The sequence below is a fragment of the Sebastes fasciatus genome, chromosome 6, assembly GCF_043250625.1.
Source record: "Sebastes fasciatus isolate fSebFas1 chromosome 6, fSebFas1.pri, whole genome shotgun sequence".
NCBI lineage: Eukaryota > Metazoa > Chordata > Actinopteri > Perciformes > Sebastidae > Sebastes > Sebastes fasciatus.
In genome coordinates this window covers 33,666,733-33,691,514 of record NC_133800.1, presented here as the reverse complement: position 1 = coordinate 33,691,514, position 24,782 = coordinate 33,666,733, and the positions used below count along the sequence as shown (strand labels likewise).

At 39.0% G+C, this 24,782-nt stretch overlaps 1 protein-coding gene across 2 annotated transcripts in view; it reads right to left on the bottom strand.

Annotated features, from left to right (window-relative positions):
- The window catches only part of cds1 (CDP-diacylglycerol synthase (phosphatidate cytidylyltransferase) 1), a 40,873-nt gene that overhangs the window by 11,283 nt on the left and 4,808 nt on the right, over positions 1-24,782 (bottom strand). For both annotated transcript variants that reach the window (XR_012594353.1, XM_074639435.1), the window contains exons 2-6: positions 12,886-13,043; positions 3,645-3,741; positions 3,376-3,473; positions 2,572-2,711; positions 645-703 (exon numbers count right to left, since the gene is read on the bottom strand). Coding sequence is in view for 1 of the 2 variants with exons in the window: in XM_074639435.1 (XP_074495536.1) it covers positions 645-703; positions 2,572-2,711; positions 3,376-3,473; positions 3,645-3,741; positions 12,886-13,043 (552 nt within the window). In the remaining variant the exon portion in view is untranslated. The remainder of the gene's footprint in view (positions 1-644; positions 704-2,571; positions 2,712-3,375; positions 3,474-3,644; positions 3,742-12,885; positions 13,044-24,782) is intronic.

Here is a 24,782-nt window from a genome sequence, read left to right as displayed (position 1 = left end):
TCCTCTAAGCTGTTAACAGCATGTTTTTGCTTACTCCTGTTCTAATTGTATATGTTGTGGGTTATATTTTGTTGTTTTAATGGCCAATTTTACCTCTAGGCCAAGGGACAGCAGTTGAATATTATCCTTTTTGCTAACACTGGCACATTTACTGTTACATCAATGTGCATTGTCCCTGAGAATAAATAACATAATTAAACAGGATAAAATTCTACATAGTCACTGTGCAATATGCTGTCTTGTTTTTTACTGTTTACTATATCTTTATTGTTTACGTGATTATTTATTAGATCGTGTTTTATTTTTTACTGATGCCTCTTGTTGTTTGCACTGTCCCCCTTTGCTGCTGTAATCTCTCAAATATCCCCGCTGTGGGACTAATAAAAGGATTATTTTATCTTATCTCTCTTAGTAATGTGAACAGCTAATCTGTGTATATGTGTCTCAAAACAGCTGTAAAGTGAGTGATGTCCAAAAGGACTTCTACAATGGCAACATCAGAGCACAAGATGAGTTTTAAAAACATCTTCTCAAAAGGATGTTACAGGAAGTAAGAAGCAGTGGAAGGATGGAGCAGAGGAGGAGGAGGAAGAGGAAGAGGAGGAGGAGGAAGAGGAGGAGAGGGTTACTTGGCTGATACACACCATATAAAACTGCAGGCGGTAATGTTTCTTCACTAAACTCAGCACAAACATGCAGAAACCTGTGAAAGAGTAGACAACATGCTGTCAGTTTTTTACTCCAAGTTGAAAAAAAGTATACGGTAGATTAAAAAAATAATGACATTTAAACATTGTTTACTGTATGGGGAGGTGTGTGTGTAGTGTAGCATGCCTGTGACTGAACAATTCACTATTTTCTCTCACACAAGAATTCAAGACATTTTATTATTGTCATTGTAGGCGGACAACGAAATGACGGTTGGTAACTTCCAATAACCAGAACAAGATAAAAACACCTAATAGATACTAAACAGGTATTGAACAGTGAGTTAGATGTATATAATAAAGTGTTGGGTTGCATTTGAAGCCGTGGGGAACATCTGGGGGCATTTTAGAGTTTGACGATGTCGATTTTTTTATTTCAAACATGTGAATTTGGCTGAAAACTGCCGTGTCAGGTTTGTCTACAAAATCTTGGGAAGGCCCTCAGGGGAGCCGTTACAGCCAACAGATCGAGGAGATGCCGTCTCCTTCCGAATGTCCTCGGGGGTTAAAACTGCAGCTGACGGCCTGACTGCTGGATAGACTGAAAGTCAGCAACACTGAGGAAGAAATGAGTTCACCCGATTCAGACTCTAAAACTAACCTCCTCTATTCAGCCATCCCAGAGGGAAACCTACTGTCACAGCAGCAGCTATTAGAACCAGAAAGCGGCTTACTGGTGTTACTATTGATCATTTTGCAACACTTAAAGTAGTGAATAAGCTTTTTATGATGAGAAATGGGCTCATTTTCTCCAAAGCCATTTTTGGTTATTTCACATCAGAGATTTCTGCATCTGTGTTTTTGTCTGTGCTTCTTCTTATTTGGAAAAAGGTACTTACTTGCACAAATTAGGATTTTGCAATATTTGTTGTAATGTTGTCTGCACCTCATCCATAACTCACAGTAAGAAAATCAACTTTCATAAACTTGTTTGAGTTTGGTAATCAATCACAGTGAACATTATTGTATCTTGTCTCTTTTTTGTCAAAGTTATCATTCTGTATTAATGCAGCTGAAACTGATTAGAAAAGTCTGCAGTGCATTACTATGCAATGACAACATAACTGACAAAAAGTAAAAGCAAACCTGATGTTCACCATAAGGAGTAGTGGTAGAAAGTGTACGAGTGTGTGTTCAACATATTTTGCACTTTCTATTATAAACTAGAGCTCAACCAATACTGGATATTTATGGCCGATACCGATATTGATATTTGAGAGTTAAAATAATCTGATTAACGTCAGATAAGCAAACATTTTGATGAGAAACCCTTTTATTTGGTTATGACCAAAACATGTACTGAGCATTTAACAGTTGAAAAACGTAGTGGTCAAACTACAATGACTCCTAATTGTCGTCAAAAGAAAAAGTCAGTAGTTGTTGAACTTTTTCAGCAGCAAAACACTGGTACCGATTAAAGAAAATTATTTTGGCGTTATTCTGAGAAATTTTCTTATTAACTACCACTTTTTTTTTATACTTAATATATGTAAATCATTAGTATACGGAGTATCTTGATAAAAGCCGCAGCTTTGTGGTTTTATGGGACATCCTGCTGCAGTTTAACAGAGCAATAAAGTGTCCTATCAGTAAAGCCATGAGTTCACATCATTGTGAATCACTTTGTTAACTCATGAGATTATACCGCAAGTCTCCCTGAGTTCTTTGTTTCTCTTTTTGTTCTATTTTCTCCCCAGTAATGTGATTTGTAACTCTAGTATACCCACACACTGCGTCTGGTGACATCTAATCCACCTCTAAAGAAAGCGTGAGTGGAAGCAGCAACGGGGCCAAAGAGTGCATGTGTGTGTTTTTATAATCGAGATACAGCAGTTCTTTTTATTACCATGAAGGCGAGACCCACCTGCGAGGTACAAAGCGAAGGAGATGAAGCGGTGATAGCGAGCCAGGAACTGCAGAGGCTCCTCCCTCTGCACCAGAGCCCCGAAGTAATCCGCAACAGTTTCACCATAGAAGAAGTAGTTGACGCAAATCAGGAAGTACCTGAGGCAACAAAAACAGAAGGAATTAAGTTTCTCTTTTTGTTCCTCAGTATGTTTGAGTGCTTCTTGGCAAGGAGTTCTGTGTGTATGCAGGAGTTTCTGTTTTTGTGCACTTCAATCTGAAATGTGTGCTCAGTATTCTTGTGTTGTGTGGGTCACTGAATGTCTACCAGTGTTTCTTACCCGCTGTACATTGACCTCCTGTGTGTGTGTATTTGTTAAGAGGAAAGGTGAAAGGGGGCAAGTCTCAATTAGCCTTCATTTTGCTTACAGCATGGCAGTGATCTTTGCTCCTGGCTGCACTGAGCGCTGCTGTCTCATACAGTCGGTGGGTGTGTACGCAAACGGTGGCGTGTTCACAAAAAAACCCACAGGAACAGAAATAGGAACACAGTGGTGGTGGTGGGAGGTGGATGCTGCATATTCAGAGCAGACGAAGCCGGCCTGAGTCAGCGTTTTACTGGAGGACCAGGAGAGCTAAATGGAGTGTGGCTGCCAGAAGAAATGACGACGTGCTACCTTTAAAAAGAGAAATTCTGCCTGTTTCTGGCTTTTTAAATAGCCTTACATATTATTGCACCATAAAAACGGCTCAGAATGAATATATGTGTTCATAACACATCTACAGTATGTCTGCTGTTCACTGTGACATCAGTTCTCCTTACCAGCTTAGTGTCCTGAACCAAGGCAGCTCATAGGAACGGTAAACTCTGTAGCCGATGGTGATGATTTCTTGGAAACACTTGATCTGGATAGTCATGACCTACGTCAGATGACGGGAACAGAGCAGAAACATGACAAGAAAGCCTCAGCAGAGTCAGTACTTAAATCTGACTTATTCAAATAAAAAGATCTTTCTTTTAAGCCATCAGAAAGAACCGTCAGTAGGATAGACACATTGAGGACTCATACAGTATCAATCATCGTCACTTACCACTAATATAAGAGTGACAGGTCCCATATAGATGATGAGGAAGAAGCCTGAAATCATGGCTAAAGACAGAACCCCTCGTATCCAGTAGTTCTTCCATCTGTGGAGAATGGAAAACGTTGAATTACTGCCTCCTCAACATTACATGAATATTTAATCAATTCATTTACGCTTCATTTGAGTTTTCATTCAAAGAGAGATATAGAGAGTGAAACGTATGACACAGATATATGATTCACTGTCTGGCTCCACGTCCACATTTCCAGTTATAAATAAACATGCATAAAATTGAACTTTAGAGCCGTGAAATGTAATAGTAGAGCCTTTCAGTTTACATGGCTGGAATGTTATTTATATCAGCTGACTAGTGGAGTTAAAGGGGCGGGAGATGAACGAGAGGAAGACTAACAGCTGTGGTTGAGACATTTGTCGATGGCTGTCAGGAGAGAGGACAATATATGATCATAGTCACTAGTTTATAACAGTGTAAAATGACCGATATTAGCTACAATCATAAGTATGTAACAGACTCTACAGCGATGCTAGCAGCTCTGTGAGGCACAGAGGTACTTTGAGCTAAATGCTAGCTTTTATTTTCAAATGTCTTATGAGGAAGGAAACGCATCCATCACATTTGTTAGCCCTCCAGGATGTGTGTTTTAATGAGCAACACTGAACGTAAACATTACTTGTGTTTGTTTACAAGAAAACGCCACAGGGAACCCTTCAGGTTGTTATAATTCTGAGGTGAATGTGTGCACCAAATTACATGCAGATCCATCCAAGAGTTGTTGAGACTTTTCGCTCTGAACCACAAATGTCAAACTAGATCAGAGGTTTTTAAAGTGTGAGTGGGTAAAGTGCCTCCCTATGGGGGGCTCCTAACTGTTTCAGGGGAGGATCAGTGAATGGAGGTGAAAAGTATTACATTAGTTAAAAGGAGATCACATAGAATAGCCTAAATGTGTGTGATTTGGTTACAGAGATAGTTCAGAGATACAGTAGTTTTGGGGGATTTTACTGTTTTCCCTGAGTCAGAAACTAATAAATTCCTTGTGACAGATCTTTTTTTATGTATTTGGTGTAGTCTGAAGGTATGTCAAACAGCAATATTGGCTATCTTGGCTCAATTGTTGAGTGTCTATGGGATCAAATAACATAATCATGATCCCTAAGACATCCAGGATTTAATTTAATTTCCATTTCAAAGAAAACTTTGACCTGTTGGTGGCACAAGAGGAAACGTCAGTCCATGACATGTGCCATTTTGACTGGTTGCCAATAGAGCTGCAACGATTAATCGATTATTTGTCAACTATTAAATTGAGCGCCAACTATTTTGATAAGCGATTAATTGGTTTGAGTAATTCCTTTTAAAAAATAAAATAACAATTCTGATTCCAGCTTCTTAAATGTGAATATTTTCTGGTTTCTTTACTCCTCTGTGACAGTAAACTGAATATATTTGAGTTGTGGACAAAACAAGACATTTGAGGACGTCATGTTGGGCTTTGGGAAACACTGATCGACATTTATCACTATTTTCTGACATTTTATAAACCAAACAACTAATCAAATAATCAAGAAAATAATTGACAGAATAATCAACAATTTAAATAATCCTAAATTAGAAGAAGAAAAATCTGTTTTTAATCGCCAAGTAAATACATACAAGAAATTTGACTCAGGCTTTTATGTAACTCTCTAAACAAACTTACATAGAAATAGAAAAAACAGCTAGGGACAAGGACAACAAAGATGGAATAATAAAGATGAGGAATAGACAGGTATGTACACAAGTAGTGGAAAAAATAAGTGTATATATAATATTTTATAAACATATATATATATATATATATATATATATATATATATATATATATATATATAAGCACCAATGACCAAGAATAACATAAGAATAAAATAAAAACGTCTATATACAAGTCAAGTTGCAGCCCTACAGATGATAGCAAGGAACAACTTTTGACTGTGATGGACGATGAATGATACACCTCATCACTGAAGTATTTTGGTTTAGTTTCCGTCTTTTTTTAACTAAAATGAAACCAACACCTGGCTCAGTGCACATTTGACGACACAAGAAGAGGACCTGTTAGTAGCCATAAGGCTCTAAACCTAACAACAAATCACCTTACTAGTACTACCTGTGCCGTGACACTAGCTAGCATGGCTAAAAGTGTGGAATGAGGCCTCACTCATCTGGAGTTATGCGGTGCGTGTTGCTGAGAGGCAAACTGCTGCACCGCCTGCTGCCTGAGAGCAAAACAAAAGAGAGGAAACAGCTAAAAGCTGCACAGGAGCCAAGCAGGACAGAGAGCCCGGTGCCTGCTGTATGAATGGAGAAGAAAAACAGCTGCATCATGAAAAAAGCTGCTGCTGCTGCTGCCTCCACTCAGCATTCTCTCTCTGCTCATCACACCATCACTCACTTTCTCCCTCAACTACCTCCCTTCCTCCTCTCTTTCACCTTCAAGTCCATCCATTCATCCCTCTCTGCGGTGTCGTTCTGCTCGCTCCATTCATCTGCTGCCATCCCTCCTTATCTCTACTACATCTTCCCCATCTGTTTCTCTTTATCTCTCTCTTCTTCTAATGTATTTCCTTCCCTTTTTCCCTCCTTTCTCCCATCCCCCTCCGTCTCCCTCTTTCTCTCTGCAGTCTGTTCATCTTCTCTGCAGCACACCGGCTCCGACGGCATTCAAGATTAGTGCTTCCCTCCTTGTGAGCCTTTAAGCCCAGTGACCTGGCCGTCACTCATTGGTCACACCCTCCACTTCTTATCTGTGTACCAAACAGGACCTCGTTCATTTGTGTTCAAGGTGCTGCTGACGCTCCTGAACTGCTGGCAAGACACGTTTCCCCACACTACAAGAATGTAAACTGTGCAAGAATTGTTAATTTAATGATTGTTTGTGTAAAGTTTTACCTCCAGCCTTCAATGCATTTTCCAGACTTTACTTTGCTGTGTTTACTTTAAGACTCTGGCACTCAAACAACAGTCTTTCACCTTCTAACTTCGCCATATAACTCCATAAATTAAGATTATTCTCTATAGGCACATATCAAAATAAGATGGCATGGGTCAAGTATTTTGTTTATCAAGAGAGAAAAAGTGTATTTCCTCTATTTTTCAAGATGTAAGTCAAAAAAGCTGAAAGAATAGTACCGCTGCAAGTTTTCTTTAAAAACGGCGGGTCCATTAATTCGTTTTTGTTGAGGTTTTTATATCATTCTGTAGCTTCCCAGTGGTGTTTACATTACTTTTTTTTACGTTTGCATTAAAATTTTGGTCAAAGCACGTATGTTTTAGCATCAAAATGCTCTTTTCCCAAGCCCTTCTAAAAACTTTTTCCCATGTGACCCGACGTGGGTTTCTGCATGATGACGCTGCTACATATGCAGGAGTATTGGCACAGAAGCAAAGCAATGTACCGCTGTAGACGCCACAATAGTTCGGATCCCAAAGTCGCATAATAACACAATCTGAAACAATCTAACCAATCAACGGCAACTGCCAGGTAAAATTACTGTTTTTTGTGAATGGAGTCTGGTGGCGGCGGTAAAGTGGTGAAAATATTCAAAATGTAGCGTACACTTAAACAGATATTGGTTTTTTTTTAGGTGACTAAAGTACGTTTTTCTGCCGCTCCCGTCCACAGCTGCTTTACCTCACTATCAGAACTGAAGCCGTCATATTGCTCTCTTCAAAACCACCAGACTTCATTCACAAAAACAGTAATTTGACCCCGCAGAACGTGGGAGTATACACCCATTATTTCCAAATGTAGCATAGCTAACCTTGACTCAGCTAGTGCTAGCATTCACATTATTCATAACCTTATTGATTAGCTTACTTTGGTAATTTCATTGCTTTTTGCTAACGGCTGAGTGAGGGTTTCCAAAGCTAAAGCTACTACCAGCCATCAATGCCACACCAATATATATATATATATTTCCTAGTTACAGTGAAAACAGTTTGCATGCTGCTTCATTAACAACAAAGCAGTACATGTTTTCATGACAACCCGAGTTCACCCGCAATACTTGACAGAACAGGTTGTCAGCTTGACATTCAGGTGCAGAATTAATACTTGAATATTTCAATGTCTGATGATTCAATGACTTGTTGTAGGTGTGTCAACTGGATTTTTTCCCTTTGGCAGGCCTCACTGGGTGATTTATCTTAAAACCTACAAGCTATTTTTACCACCATGACTTATTACTGTTGTGTTTGTTTATACTACATGATCATTATAGGGTCAAATCCTAACATGCCGTACTTACTAATCAAGAGTGTCAGTTCAATATAAATGTATAATCCTGTAATTTTGGATCAAATTCACAGAGGGAATTAAAACAAAATCAACAGTAGTCACTGGTCAGATGTTGAGAAATTCTACCCGTGTGTGGACAGAACTTTTCTGAACTCTTTCACCCACTATGTGAGTCCTTTGGTTAGCTGCAAATTCAACAGCATTTCCTTCCCTGCATTAACACGAGCATGTTCAGACATCTCTGCAGGATCTATTTTTGGTCCAATTAACCTACATGCACAGGGGAAAGATGATCAATCACTCTGTCAGGGTCGTTTCGTGAAAGATGGAGGGAAAAACGCTTGTTACAGCAATATATAATGGCTCAGGCTTCTTTGGTTCAAGGTATATAAAACCAGTAAGTTGTCTGACCTGCACATTAACCTGCCCTGTGGATGTTGGAAGTTTGCATGTTGACCTACATGTAATCTAAGATTTTACACTTGTTCTACTTTCTGTCGTGGCTGGCTGTGAATAAATAGCACCATCTATAAGGAGTAGAGCACATATGCATGCAAATATGATGTCAGAATATAAAAATGTACTCGTATTTGGGGCTCCCTGTTTAATTTCCTGAACATGATGAGTTTCAGTTAATTCATCCAGCTTCCTCCCTCAGAGAGGCACTACAGGTCACTGTCCACTAAGACCAAACGCTTCACAAATAGCTTTTTTTCCTCATTTGCCATCAGGATGAACTCCTTCCTTGACATACATTACCATGACTGTCTGCTGTGGTCTATTTATGTATTTGTGCTGCAGAGAATAACTTTACTGAAAAACATTCCACCGCCGGCATTGGTCGTGTGGCTAATAAACTAATCTAATTCGTTTTTCTGGCTTGCTGCTACCATCTTGGACAAAGCCTGTAGAGCTAAATTGGACTCTCATGAGAATATATAAACTTAAGCCAGGTTTCCACCAAAAGTTCCCTCGTCCTGAAATGGTCCTAAATCAATACTACAGTACTTCATTGTTTATGATTCAATCAATACACGAGTTGAAGCCATTGAAGCAGCGGCGCTGTGTGTGTTGTACCAATCGGTGACGTCATCCCTGCAAACCCCACCCCGAAAGTTCCTGTACTTTCAGAAAGTACTAACCCCCCAACTAGTGCCTTTTTGGGGGGTAAAAAGGCCCTGGAAAATGTCCCCGGAACTTAAAGGATAACTTCGGTATTTTTCAACCTGAACTCTATTCTCCCATGTTTTTGTGTCTAAGTGACGAATGGGGACAACAATTCTTGAAATTGGTCCATTATTGAACGAGAGCGCTGCAGACGACAACCGCGAAACAAGCTGTAATATAATCATTTGGGGCAACCTGGTCAGTTCACGTTCACTAAAAGTGCTTGTTTTTGCCACTGAGAGGCTCGGATCGTTATTATAAATGTCTGGCAACATCATGGAAAGGACCCTACAGAGAAAGAAAAAAAATGTTCTTCACCTTACACTTTCTGTTTGTTATTGTGTCAGAAAGCATAGCTTAGTGTTATTAAAAAGATTTCAATGTCTTTGCTTAATATTTAGATGATTTCCACAATGTGGATGCAACGTAACATTTCACGAGATTTCTCCCAGCGAAACTAACAAACAGACGGATCAAGCGAGAAGTAAGAAAAACGTCTTATTTCTCTCTAGGGTCCTTTCCATAATGTTGTCAGACACTTATAATAACAATCTGAACCAGTTAGTGGCAAAAACAAGGACTTTTAGTGGTCGTACCATGACGGTGCCAGGTTGCCCCAAATGATTAAATTACAGCTTGTTTAGCAGCTGGCGGCTGCAGCGTTCTCCCTCAATACTGTACCAATTTCAAAAAGGGTTTTCCCTGTTAGTCACTGAGACACAAACACATTGGAAAATAAGGTCCAGATTGAAAAATAAAAGTTTCCCTTTAATTTAGACCCTGGCCCCTGTGGTTGAAACACAATGACTTCCTCAAAAAGTTCATAATCCAGGGGGAACGTTCCTGCGGTGGAAATGGGGCTTTACACTAGTAAGGCTAGGTGCCAATGTTAATAGATCATTGTAGTTTGAGCCTATGACACATCAGAGTGGCAGCATCAGAGTGATTCCTGTGAAATTTCTAAGCAGTGATGCTCTAGAGCAGGGGTCACCAACGCGGTGCCCGCGGGCAACAGGTCGCCCGTAAGGACTAGATGAGTCGCGCGCTGGCCTGTTCTAAAAATAGCTCAAATAGCAGCACTTACCAGTGAGCTGCCTCTATTTTTTTTAAATTTTATTTATTTTATTTTTTTGCTATTGTTGTTTAAATCAGACTTGCATGTAACTTACAAATGACAACATATATATATATAAAAACACTTAAAATTTAAAATGTTTTTTGTGTTTAATATAAATGAACTCTGACCTAGTATAGTTCAAAGGTCAGTATTGTGCGCATGACCAAAACGTAGCGTTTGTTGCGCTCATACAAACAAGCTAGCAGACGCAACGAAAATGAGGAGAAGAGTTACCCCAAAAAATGGCAGAAAAAAGAAAGAAAACATATCATTTTCACGACGAATGGGAGGTAGAGTTTTTTTTTACCACTGTGAAAGGATCCTGCGTGTGTCTCATTTGCGGGGCAACTGTGGCGATAGCAAAGCGGCACAATGTGGAGAGACATTTCACTACATGTCACACAAGCTACCATGCTAACTACCCACCGGGCAGCGCACTGCGAGCAGAAAAAGCCCGCGAGTTAAAGGCAGCTTTGTGCAAACAGCAGTCTTTTTTCACTAGACCGGTTAAAAACTCCCAAAAAGCAACCGAAGCCTCGTTTAGAGCTACGCAATTCTTGATGAAGAAAAAGAAGGCATTTACAGACGGGGAGGTTGTCAAAGAAGCAATGATGATAATTGCTAAAACTGTGCTTGAAGACGAGAAGTATGGAACCGATGTACTCTCCAGTCTCTCCAATGTTCAACTCGGGGCAACTACAATGGTAAGAAGAGTGTCGATGATGTCTGGGAACTTGGCCGACCAGCTGGACCGTGATCTGGCGAGGTGCCGGTGGTTCAGCATCCAGTGTGACGAGTCGGTGGACAGCAGCAGTACGGCTCAGCTGATGGTCTTTATCCGGATGGTGTTTGATGATTTCTCCACAAAAGAAGAACTTCTGACACTACTGCCCCTGAAGACAACTACGAGGGGAGTTGACATTTATAACGCAGTGAAGGAGTTTTTGGTGGAAAAAAAGGTGCCGCTGGAAAAGCTGGTATCAGTGACTACGGATGGGGCTCCTGCTATGATCGGCCGACACACAGGATTCGTTGCTCACTGTAAAGCTGACCCAGAGTTCCCAAACTTTCTGCAGTACCACTGCATCATACACCAGCAGGCCTTATGTGCAAAAGTGATCTGCTTTGAGCACGTAATGACTCCCGTCGTGAAGATCATAAACAGCATCCGCTCCAGAGCTAAACAGCACAGAACATTCAAGGTACTTTTGGAGGAGCTGTCAGCTGAATATGATGACCTGCTACTACACACAGAAATCCGATGGCTCAGCAGGGGACGAATTTTGCAACGTTTTTTGTCACTTTTGGGTGAAATCAAAGAGTTCATGCAGTCCAGAGGTGAGGACACCGTGCTGCTGGAGGACACTGAGTGGATACTTGACCTTGCATTTTTAACGGACATTACTGGGAAACTGAACAGTTTGAACTGTGAGCTGCAAGGCAAAGGTAAAACTGTCGCCGATATGATAAGTGCTTTAAATGCATTTAAAGCTAAGATGAACCTTTTCTCTGTGCATTTACAGAGAAAAAAAGTGCTGCACTTTCCCTCTGTGCAGATGGTGCTGAAAGACAATGCTTCTGCATCTGAGGCTTTTGACAAAGTTGCAGAAAAGTACTCTCAGGTCATAAACAGAGTTGGGCAAGAGTTTGAGAACAGGTTTTGTGACCTGGATCAGCTTGAGCCATGTGTTTCGTTCATTTCTAATCCTTTCATGAACGTGGACATATCATGTATTGCTGAGCAGTTAAGTGCAACATTCAGCCTGGATGCTGAACAGGTGGAGATTGAAATTGTAACACTGCAAAATGACCTCCACCTCAAAGCCCATCAGGCTGCACCAAACTTTTGGTGCCTTCTTGACACAGAAAAGTACAGTGGTGTATGCGCAGCAGCTATGAAGGTTGCAAGCCTGTTTGGTTCAACTTATCTTTGTGAATCAGCCTTTTCTGACATGAACTTCATCAAGAACAAACACAGAACACGCCTCACTGATGCACATCTGCAAGACTCACTCAGAGTTGCAGTGTCAAGTTACACACCAGAGTACAACACACTGGTTAACAGCATGCAATGCCAGGCTTCCCACTAACTGACAAAGAAACAGATAACAGATTTGGTGTCCAGTTCAAAGTGTGACATGATTTATTTAAAAATTTGAGAGTTGATTTTTGTATTTTACATGAGTTATTATTTGTACAAACATGGTGCAAAGTAATTCATGATTTGTTAAAAAATGTTAGTGGCTAGCTAGTTAAAATGGGATATTGTGATTTCACAAGACTGTCGTAGAAGTGATCATTTTCAAATGTTTGAAAAATTTGAAAAACATGTGCACTTAGAGAAAATATAAAAATAAAGTGTTGCATATTGATATTTATCTGTTTCTATATATTTGTTGTGAGAAATCATTAACATGATCAGTGTTTTCACAAAGATAAATATCATTAATTATTAATAATAACATAGAGTTAAAGGTAAATTGAGCAAATTGGCTATTTCTGGCAATTTATTTAAGTGTGTATCAAACTGGTAGCCCTTCGCATTAATCAGTACCCAAGAAGTAGCTCTTGGTTTCAAAAAGGTTGGTGACCCCTGCTCTAGAGGAACAAACAACATCTGTTGGCTTCCACCTCTTGTGAGAATCAGTGTTTGAGTAGTGTGTACCTGGGCGGCAGGCCCTCCAGAGCTTTGTTCAGGTATTGTGGAGTGTTGTCTGTGTCTGCTGTGGAGAGAGGAACATCTGGAGTGTCTGCTTTGGAGTCGCCATCACAATCTCCCTCTGCGTCGCATTGCAAGCCCAGCCTGTCATCACCATCGGCCTCCTGTCAGGACACACAGCGAGATATTCAAATACTGACTTAAGATAGTGAGCGTTCAATTGATACATGGGTCAATGTAGAAAACACAGGCAGACAACAGAGCTGTGTACACAAGGTGATAACAGACAGAGAAAAGAATATAAGCAGCAGCATCCTATCAAGAAAAGAAGATGCACACAGAGCGCTTCTGAGATGCAAATGACAAGTAAATGTTGAGGTAGTCAAATAGAGTCCAGTCTAAACTGAGAGGAGGCGTACAGGACAGGACGACGGATGTTTGATTAGGCCAGAGTTTAGTCTCCCACTTAGGAGGGAGAGGAGACTACATGTGTCCTCTAAGCTTGGCTGGGACTCAAGTTAAGTTAAGTTAGGCTGCAAGTGAATGTTGAGGAGCGTGTTGGTTTTTTGGGTGTAACAAATTTCCTCTTTTACACCAGACGACCTTCAAAACCATCACACCTCGTCCTAACTGGACGCAATGAGAACGGGCAAACATCAGATTGTTTCAGTTTTTCCCAAAGAAGATATCCTAACCTGCAGCGTGCGTCAGCAAACAGGCTAAGTGACGTGTCACTTGTTAAAAAAAAAAAAAGGCTCACTATGGCTCTATTATTACAAAGTTTCATGAACCGGCTCCAAATCCAACCTATTTTCACTGGTCAAAATCAACGCCGACAGTAACTGACAGTTTATCAATATCACTCTTTATTATAGAACTGAAACAATTAATCGATTAGTTGTCAACTATTAAATTAATCGCCAACTATTTTGATAATCGATTTATCATTCTGGGTCATTTGTTTTAAAGACAAAAAGTCTAAATTCTCTGATTCCAGCTTCTTAAATGTGAATATTTTCTGGTTTATTTACTTATTTATGACAGTAAACTGAATATCTTTGAGTTGTGGACAAAACAAGACATTTGAGGACGTCATCTTGGGCTTTGGGAAACACTGATCGACGTTTTTCACCATTTTCTGACATTTTATAGACCAAACAACTAATCGATTCATCGAGAAAAATAATCAACAGATTAATCAACGATGAAAGTTGGTGAGTTGCAGCCCTACTTAAATACAGCCTAGTACAGTATATGACTGTAAGCCTAATATATATCACAATGTACAAATCACAAAAATGAATAATTCTAGCTGAGATGATTAAATGATTAAAACCGTCCCCTCCTCGCGCTGCAGCATCAATCGTAGTATATCTGGACAATGTTTCACACTCCAGTCGCCAGAGCTCGCTTGCTCGCTCGCCATATGTTAGGAAAAGACGTCAGACCGTCAGTGACTTTATTATCCTATATTATATCTGCTAGATCATGACTGAAAGTACGACACACATATAAGATTTACTGTCTGGCTCCATATCCATATTTCCAGTTATGAAATATGCATAAAATTCAACATTAGAGCCATGAAATTATAATAGTAAAGCCTTTGAATGCACAGGGCAGACAGGCTTATTTATAATCAGCTGACTAGTAGAGTTAAAGGGGCGGGTGACGAAAGAGAGGAAGCCAAACGGCTGTGGTTGAGACATTTCTCAAAGGCTGTCTGGAAAGAGGAAAACATAAAGTCGTAGTCTTTTTAGTTTGGTTAAGTTGGACTCCGGTTCGTTTTCCCCCTTTGTATTTCTATCAATTCTATCTAGTGACTTGTACTGGAATATATTTATATATTTTAAGGGAATCTGATTATAATAATAATTCCAAATATTCCATATTTCAACCCAACAAAATCCCCAAAATGTCCATAAAAGGAGAAAGTTTGAAGCTGGAGGATTAGAGGCTGATCGTGACGGAGCTGAAAGTCTACACCTGTTGGTGTCGACAGGTAGGTTAACAGGCTGCTGCCCGGGAGGCAAACATCTTTATTGGTCTTAATGAATCTTTAATCTGGATTTAAACCCAGTCAACAGACACAGCCTCTGCAGCCTCAGGTACGCCGCGCCTCTATTCTGTGTTGACAACACGCAGACGTGTTTTCTTGAATGTAACATAGAACGAGCAGATGTAACAGAGAGCAGTGAGATCTCTTTATATAAACCTGTTCATCACATCTGTTAGGTCCTCTTTGGTTTCTTGTTGTAGTTGCAAAATGATCCATAATTCACCATCTGGTTTAGTTACATTGCATATTTTCTGCATACGCTTTAATGTAGAATAATTTCAGATCAGTAATTTATTTCAAGTACAAATATTGCTTGTCATTTTAAGTTTCACTAATCTTAAAATTAAAGTCACCTCTTTTTTAACCTAAAATAAAAAAATGTAATTGAAAGAATTGAATTTTGTGTCCCACACATCCAGAAGTTGTAGTGTTTCTGCTTCAAGGAATTCACTAGAAGGTCATCTAGTAATAATTAGAAGTAAACACATGCATCAGATAACTAAAAGTAAAAACAAAAATGGGGAGAAAATGCTGATTATACATGACAGTCACCCAAAACACTTCTTAAGAAATGGATAAACCACTGTGCTTTTGATAAACTGTCTTTGATATTTAACATTTGTCAATTTTTCTCTCATTTTCTAATATCTAAAAATGACGTGTGCAAAACTCCACAACTTTAATTAAATAAAATGAAGTAAAAAAAAATAAAATAATGAACCCTAGGTTTATAAAAAAATAACTTGATGATCAGTTATATATTTGCAAGGCCTCCATTGTAAATAAGAATTTGTTCTTAATGACTTGCCTGGTTAAATAATGGTTAAAAAATAAATAAATTAAATAAAATATATGAATAGGGCTGCAACTAACGATTATTTTCATTGTCGATTAATCTGTCGATTATTTTCTTGATTAATCGATTAGTTGTTTGGTCTATAAAATGTCAGAAAAATGTCAATCAGTATTTCCCAAAGCCCAAGATGACATCCTTAAATGTCTTATTTTGTCCACCACTCAAAGATATTCAGTTTACTGTCAGAGGAGTAAAGAAAGCAGAAAATAGTCACATTTAAGAAGCTGGAATCAGAGAATCTAGACTTCTTTTTGTCTTCAAAAATTACTCAAACCGATTAATTTAATAGACAACTACGTTGCAGCTCTGTATATGAATGCACAATATGAACAATTACAGGCAGCCAGATCTGGACACAACAGACATTTTGCATCTTTCTTGCTGCTGCCAAGTAGTAGAACATGTGCCATATTTATGAAAGTCATATATCAGCATCTTGGTTTGGAAAATGCTGAATCAGTGAGAATGGAAGACCCAAACTCAGAGAACAGGAAGTATTTTCAGATTTAGCAGCATTAGTGTGGACAAGGCCTCAGACACTCATTAATAAGTAAGTCAAGTGACACCCTAGAAATTAAGCCAGACACTTTTGTCGGTGAGTTAACACCAGTAATGGTTGATCATGTAACAAAGCAGCGAGCAGAGACGTTTTTTCTGCCCAAAAGAGGCTTTTTTTAAAAGCTCTTCCTGAGCTCACACACACACGTTGTGGGAGATTAAGTTCCCTTTTTGCACTTGAGAGGCTCGCTGATGCTCCTGGACATTTCCTTTCCTTTCATGGATACTTTCACTGAAACGTTGCTAAATACGGCCAGCGGGAGCATCAGGGTTAAAGCAGAGAGCTTTTCATTCATAAATAAAGGTCTCTGATCCTGGACGGACGTCGTAATTAGCTGAGGAAGTGCTGAAAGTGGGAGCAGGTTGGGGTGGAGGCAGAGCGGGGGTCACTCGAGTTGGTGTTGGAGCTCAGAAGGAGAGAAGACGTGTAATTGAAGATTTCTACTCAGGTTTTAATGAGGAAACTGTTGAAGCCTGCAGATTGAAACAGTGGAAAGCTACAGTACAGGGTCCTCTCCGGCGGTCTAACTTACATATCTTGACTGAAAAAGGAATGAAAACACGACACAAAACAGCGACTTTGGAGGACTGCAGTGGTTTTGAAGAGAAAGTTAGATGGATTCGAAGTCTCTCAGCTTTCTTTTCAATAATCATGGCACTAAATGAACACCAGTCATAAGCTAAATGTTGATTTTATCCAGCCACTTGACTTGAATACTTGTTTCTATTCTGATCACCATACACAAAACAGGCAACTCATATGTCTCTGAGAAAGATGGAGGAAAACATTTGTGTCCTGATCTTTACCATCAAACTAAACTAGGTGGTTGTGTAATAAAGTCTAGATACAAATTTAGCTTTATGATCTATTAGTCTTTCCTTTCTCATGCTTATAAAAAGGTATACCCACTTTATAATTACTCTTGTAATGTAAGCATGCTTGGTTTTTCTCACTTGCCATTAGCTGATTTTAATAATATTTTAATTGTTCAAGTCTTTTATCAACCAAAACCTCCAAAAATTCTTTGGTTTCAGCTTCTCAAATGTGAGGATTTGCTGATTTTCTCTGTTTCATATCATTTAAAGTGAATATCTTTGGGTTGTGGACTAGGGATGGGTATCCTTAAGATTTTAATGGTACTACTACTACTACTCTTACCGATACTGCGATCCGGTACTTTAACGGTTCTCTCAACAGTTCTTTTTGTTGTTTTTTAAGAGAAAAAATTAAAACATAATTAACATCGCTTTATTTTGTCATATATACTGTATAAATAACATTCGAGTAGCAACTGCAACAGCATTGTTTTGAACAAATCACTTATAATGTGATAATTAAAATGTAAAATAAATAAAATAAACAATTATTTATAGCATAATAAACAGCCATGTTTTGATTTTGAACAAATCACTATTATAATTTAATAAAATTAATATTTGATGTTTTTACAAATTAGAAACACAGTTTGTAAGATCAAAAGGTGCAAGATAACGTCTATGTAGCCTAAATGAATAGGAAATCAATTTTCTTTCTCCAATACCGATAGCTTGGCTCTTTACCCATTTTCTCCTATTTTGTAGATCGGATAATGCATATATTTTTGATTAAATTGTACTTAGAAAATGCAGAAAAAAAACAGAAATGAAAACATTAACAAGAAGGATAGTTACAGCTAATGGATTATACTGCAGTACAGATTGCTGGGATGAGTATGGGTAATTATTTTTAAATGACAAAAGTTTATATAAGGGTCTGGAGTGGTTGTACCAACCCTATGCAACAATTTGTGCAGCAAAACCAGGCTGTTAGGAGACGGTAGGCTAATCTATGGAGGTATCACTTTCACTGCTGTACTTCATTCACTATTTTAAGTGTTTAACAACAGCAGATCCTCCATTACAACTTGATATCTGATAAAGAGGCTGGCAGAAAAAGCAAAGTGACCTGTGGCCAATGCTATTTTCTCACTCTGGTTTCACTGATACAGTCAACAGTAACTTGTTCTGCAACATGAAACGGGCCCAGTCAGCACTTTAATTCATACGCACAAATGTGTTACATGCCGAGCAGCACAGTATTATGTCCTAATCTGGGTGAATGTACTCAAGCCTGTTAATTAAACTGTCAAACACTGTTAATCTTGTGTTAAAGTATGCTAACCGCTGTGTAAATACCGCACAGTCAAACAATCCTGTGCAAATCTGTGTGATAACAATCAAAGTTATGCTATGTGGGGGTCAAACAAGTCCTGGGCCTGAGTGCCTGTAATCATCACCAGTAAATACTAAAAGAAAAACACTGCTAACGGAGCATGAAATTAAACATGAAGGAAGCCACAGCAGGTGTTGCATCCAAAAATTCACTTTCACTGTCCATGTTTTTCTACGGTCTGTGACTGTCCTTGCAGCTCAGCTCGACTATTGTCTTTGTCCTCCTCCTGGCTATTAATGTCTTCTCTGCACAGAGGCGGGAGGAAGAGGAAGAGAGACGACGGGATCAGACAAGAGGACAGGTGACAAGAAGCTCAAGTCACGTCCACACTGAGGCCGTGTTCATCTAACCGGAACCTGAAACAATGCAGGGCTGTTTTTGGTCTGAATTAGAGATGTCACGATACCAGAGATTCAGAGAATATAATTGTGCATTAAAGCCGTTATCTGTTAAGGCAGCTTTATTTTGTTAAGCCAGGCTAGCTGCTGCTCATCTAGCTTTCATTCCTCAGTGTATTAATCTCTTTAACAGGGTTTCTTTCATGTGTCTTTCTGCAAAGCTCGAACATGATACTGTGTTTTCTGTATCCACATTCTAAGCTCACGTCGATAAAATCTGAGCATCTCATTTCATTTAGATGAAACGACGATAACTTTGTGATTAAATTTTACCAGCAACTACAGACAGAAAACACCACCTGTATCATGTTTCAGCATTTCAGACAGACAGACTGAAGAAAGAGATTCGCTATGAGACGATACACTGAGGAAAGAAAACTACAAGAACAGCAGTTATCTACGTGCAAAACTGAAACGCAGAAGAGACGAATAATAATAATAATAATGTAATAGAAATGTAACTTTTACACAAGTCAGAGGTATTTCAAAAAAATAATTAAAAAGGAAATCTCATATTGATTCACTGAACCGATGCTTCTGGGACATTTCTTTTAGTGTCCTTCACTTTTCATGTGGAACTAATAATAAACAGACTGTTTCAGGGTGAGAGAATTAACTAGTCATGCCATTGTGCCCTGCAGATGAAAAGTAGTTTCCTGCTGTGGTGTGTGTTTGATTAGGGATGTGTATGGATATCTATCCCAGAATGCCAGGAGTATGACTGACAATAAGATTGACTGACATATAAACAGAACGGTCTGTCGCACAGGTTTGTTTAAAGTGACCTATTACGGTAAAATGGATTCTTACTTCAGGTATGATGACTTAAGATCTTTGCCGCTTAACAGTACGAGCTCACAGATTTTATTTTCTTGAATACAACAGTATCTCTGAACAGGCTCAAGTTGGTACAGCTGACAAATTTCATCAGCGACAACAAGATCCTGCCTGCATTTGTAAATTAACCCTGAAGTGATGCAGTTGCTGGTGAAACATGGTGGCAACCATGTGGCAACCAGCCACCATCCACATTTTTTTTGTTTTTCTAAATCATGCTACATGATTAAAACAACCTAAAACAAGGCTGGGTGACATGGGCAAAATCTTCTAGCATGATATAGATAATTTTATATCTTGATAACAATAAATATCCCGATAATAATATATATCCCGATATAGCATGTTTTCTGATAATTCAATATATAAATAGTTTATATGAAATAACCACATGGTAAAGCCTATTCTGTATACTTCTGTGTGAATTAAATATTTTACAAATGAAAAGTACCGAGTATTTTAACATTTTATGAACTTAAGCGCAAAATGAACATCAGTTTTAAGTGAAGTTATAGAGAAAAAAATAAATAAATATAGGCCTAGCCTATATTGCAATAGAAACGATATAGAAAAATACATACGATAGATATTTTTTGGTGATATATATATCTTCATATTGCCCACCCCTAACCTAAACCATAACAAATAAAGTAATATGTACAAAAAATAACAGATTGTAAATTTAAAAACAAGGGAGAAAAAAATAATATATTAAAAAATAATAAGAAATATAAAAATAAAATAAAATATTAACAACAACAATAATAATATTAATAAGTTAATAAGTATTATTAATAATAGGAATAATCATAATAAATATAAATACATACATAAAAATTAAATGAATGAAATTAATCCACACACCAGATTCCCACAACTTCTTCCCAATCACAGTCTTAATTCAGACAGGTTTAATTTAGCCTCGAAGGCTCAATAATAGCACAACAAACAAGCCTGCACACCTGTACGGTCCAGACCAGCAGACAGCAGCTGGCTCTGGTCACAGGGGAGAGGATCCCTGAGTAAGCTACAGCCTACATGGACTCACCCATGCAGCAAGGAATTAAGCTAATCAGCAACATTGACCTGAAGTAGCACTGCTGCTAGAAGCAACCCTCAGCTTACAACCGCTCTGCTTTTTCTACCAAACTGCAGCACAAAGAGCCATTTTACAGGAGACACAACAACACATCTGTAGTCTGTTATTCACAAACCTTGAGGTAAAAAACACCAAATAAACAAGGTTACCTGTATGCAGAGCTTAAAAATAGAGCAGTTAAGGCTCCTCTGCTGTCCAAAGACATTTCTAACTGTGCAGAATGAAGCTGTGACCAGCAGAGCGTTAAACGGCCTGCTGCCATCACCATCATCACCACCACCGCCGCTGCTGCTGCTGCTGGAGGCTTGAGGGACGGCCAGCCGACCAGCAGACAGCCCACCAAGGTCAACTGTCATGTGGAGTCTTGAGCAGGCGCTAACGTCGCAACAACAGTATGCAGGACCACGACGACGAGAGAGCAGCAGTGTGAAGAGCACCGGGTCAAATCAAACACACACTGCTGGGGGTGTGTGTGTGGCTGACTAATTAATGAAAGTAAATATTGGCCTTGGAGACAGCACACAGGGAAGGTGTGAATATATACATATATATGTAGGTCACTTCAGCTAGTCCACAAAACAATTCCTTTTCAAAATGATCTCTTTGCACACAAGCCTTTTAGCATTGTGTTAGAAATAATCTCCGTCCACACTAACACGCCTGAAAGTGGGCATTGCTAGACAGGAAGCAGATTGTTGTTGGTTGCTTAGTTACAGAAAATACTACAGAGGGAGAAAAGCCATCTTTCCCACACATGCACACATGTCACTCAAACAGAGACGAATTTAGCAGAAAAAATAAATATATTTTTCAAACGCAGTTACAAAAAAAGTGTTTTTATTTACAGTAACCACCAACATAGATAATCCAATACTACTAGGCTGCTACTAGGTTACTATACTTTACAAAAATAAACAGTTGACTACATTATGGGTCAAGACATCTGGTCAACACGTGTCTCACTGGTTTCCCCTTGGTTTCGGTGTTGTTGTCACACTCTTAGCTCTACCGGGTGGCTTAAGCTTTATTCGTTTACAGTTTCTTTGTGAACTTCACAATAGTTCTGCATAACAAAACAAGCATACATAACAAAAGGAAGGCCCATGTTTACTTCACCCAAAACCGGCGCTCCATGTGGGGCTGATAAACGCCGCTGGAAACAGGAATTGCTGCAAATCGCTCAAATAATAGCTTGCCTCCTGCACATGTAGGCCGTAGTAGCATTATAAAATACAGTATTTAAATACACAACAGCTGCTAGCGAAGACAACAAGGCCAGCAACGCCCGTCATTTTTTGAAATAGCCACTGGTAGTCAAGGCTGTACAGAGTTTGTATGTTTTCTTCCGGAAAAGGGTCATTTCGTGACTGATAAGACCGAACGTGGGTGTTTGCATCATCGTATTCAAAATTCTCTGTTTCCGCCCGTCGAGACTAAAACATAATCCACGAAGTTTTCAAACTAAAATGGAGTAAACAGCGTTTTCAAACGTCTCCGATTTAGGGGTTCGAAAATGTCGGAGTAGTGCGGACGGTAGGTGTAAACGTAATAAACGTTTTAAAACAAAAACGTATTAGTGTGGATTTAACCTTAGTGGTCTTCAGTGACTATATAAAGTACGCCTCATGTGAACATGATAAGCTTGGGTGTTGCTGCAGTTTGTGACAACTAAATGATCCTTTAACCTCCACATATAGGGTCGACTCATCTCTGCTTAAACCCCGTCAGCTCGGCACTGAAAGTCTGAACACCTCAAACTAGCTGACAAAGACAGCAGAATTTTTATTTGCCATCATTTGCCTGACGGGTTTATTTCTCTCTCTCTGACAGTCTGCAGACCTTTTCCCCTTTCAGAGGAAAGAGAGAGAAGATACAGCCAGGAAGAATATCTTCAGCTGCATCTTTGTATGTGGTTAAATCCGGCTCACACACCATCAAATTACACAATCAGGGCTTGTAAACAAAAGTCACAAGGACTCACACATAGCTAATTAAGTAGGCTGAGGTTTGGCAACTCGTCATCCTGCCCAGGTCAGAGGAAGTCAAAACAAAGTCAGACTCCAGTTTATAACCCTGAGCTGAATATGATAGCATCGTCTCTGCTCTTTGAGATACAATAATTCACCATTCTGATTTTAATACTGTTAATTAAATGTCAAGAAATAACTTGATATGATCTGCCCTTTATTCATTTAGCTGTACTTGGCTTTCCAAACAGAGGAACTACTGACTGTTAGTCAGCATCCAAGTGTCATAAACTCTTTCTTTTTCTGTGGTCATTTCCTCAAATAACTAAACTGTTTTCACTCCTAATGGGCCACATTGTATTTGTCTTAGAAGCCGGAAACTCACATTTTGAAGCATTTATGCTACTTGAATACTGTTCTCACCCGCCAAAACACCCAATAACTAATGGAGTAAACACTCCAGGTTTCAAATAAAACATGCTTAATGTGAAGACACCCTTGAATAGGAACAAGGATAGAAGCTAACCTCAAAAATCTAACATCCCCAGTAGGTGGTGTATCCTATCCTGTATCATTTCCTCAGCTTTCACTTCAGACAGCTAGATGCTTTCGACCTCCATACGGCAGCTTTCTAGCAGCCAAAGTGTTTGCAAACACACATTTCTTAGCCACAAACATTAGCAGCATTCATCTTGTGGCAGAGTGGTAATTTGCCAGCCTAATAAAAACACTACAGAGGATAGAAATGACCTCATACAGGAAACATTCGTCTCAAAGACATCAACATGTCACGTTGTGTGAGACAGTTGTTTATAAGACGTTCTTAAAGAGGAGAGGAGAGGAGAGTGTTCAGACAAAGAGCGAAGCTAAATTTTCCTCACGTCATTTGCTAATTTGAATGTTGAGATGATTGTATATTCGCCTCTAACAGCTAATGTGTGCTCCAACAGTGTCTCCATCACATAGTTTGTCCTCCAGAGAGCACTTACAAGTTTATTTGTCAACTGTATAGTATTGCATTATGTATTGTTATCAGGGTATTTTTAAAAGGGTGGGTCCATTATTTTTGAGTTTTTTATATCATTCTGTAGCTTCACAGTGGGCCAAACATTCAAAATTTGGTCAAAGTACGTATGTTTTAGTGTCAAAATGCCATTTCCCCTTCAAGCCCTTTTCTAAAAAAGCCGGTGAGAGGTTCCACGAGGGGATAACACGAGAAAACAAGAGCATCATTGTGAATGGACTGCGGCACAATAATTGTTTTATCTTGATTATCTTGTTTTCATAATCTTTGAAAGCCAAAATCGGAATTGAAAATAAAATTTGTCGCCCTAATTGATGGTATTAACAATGATAAAATCTTGTAGAAGAATGTATCACATTGTCTATCATTAGTACCACCTCTAATCCTTCTGAGAATTTACGCAACAACATTTTTAATGAACTTAAAAAGAAAGGACATCTCTTCTATAAATGTAAACGAGGGTTAGCTAACAGGGTTTCACTGATTGAATATGTCCAGTCATGCTTCTCACATGTCTTCTGTGTTGGGACAGACGGCTTCCTGGAGGCAGCTGAGGGACAAAAATGGACTTTGGAGGAGGTGAGGAATAACAAGTTGGGACACTAATGAGACGTCGAGTGTGGCACTGTGCCAGAAAGACCAAACTGCAAACACACACACACACAGCCAAGCAACAGTAACCAGGAACAAATACATATAGATGACATGTGCATCATGTATTTCAGTTCCACGAGTCAATCTGTTTTTAGTCTGAGAGCCTGGGCTGGGTGGATCCTGGTTGTGTTGCACAAGACAGACTTTCATGATGCAACCAACATAATCTAATTGTAAATTGGCTTTATATAGCCTAACAAAGGATTTCACAATCTTAATCTAGGCTATATACTTCATTT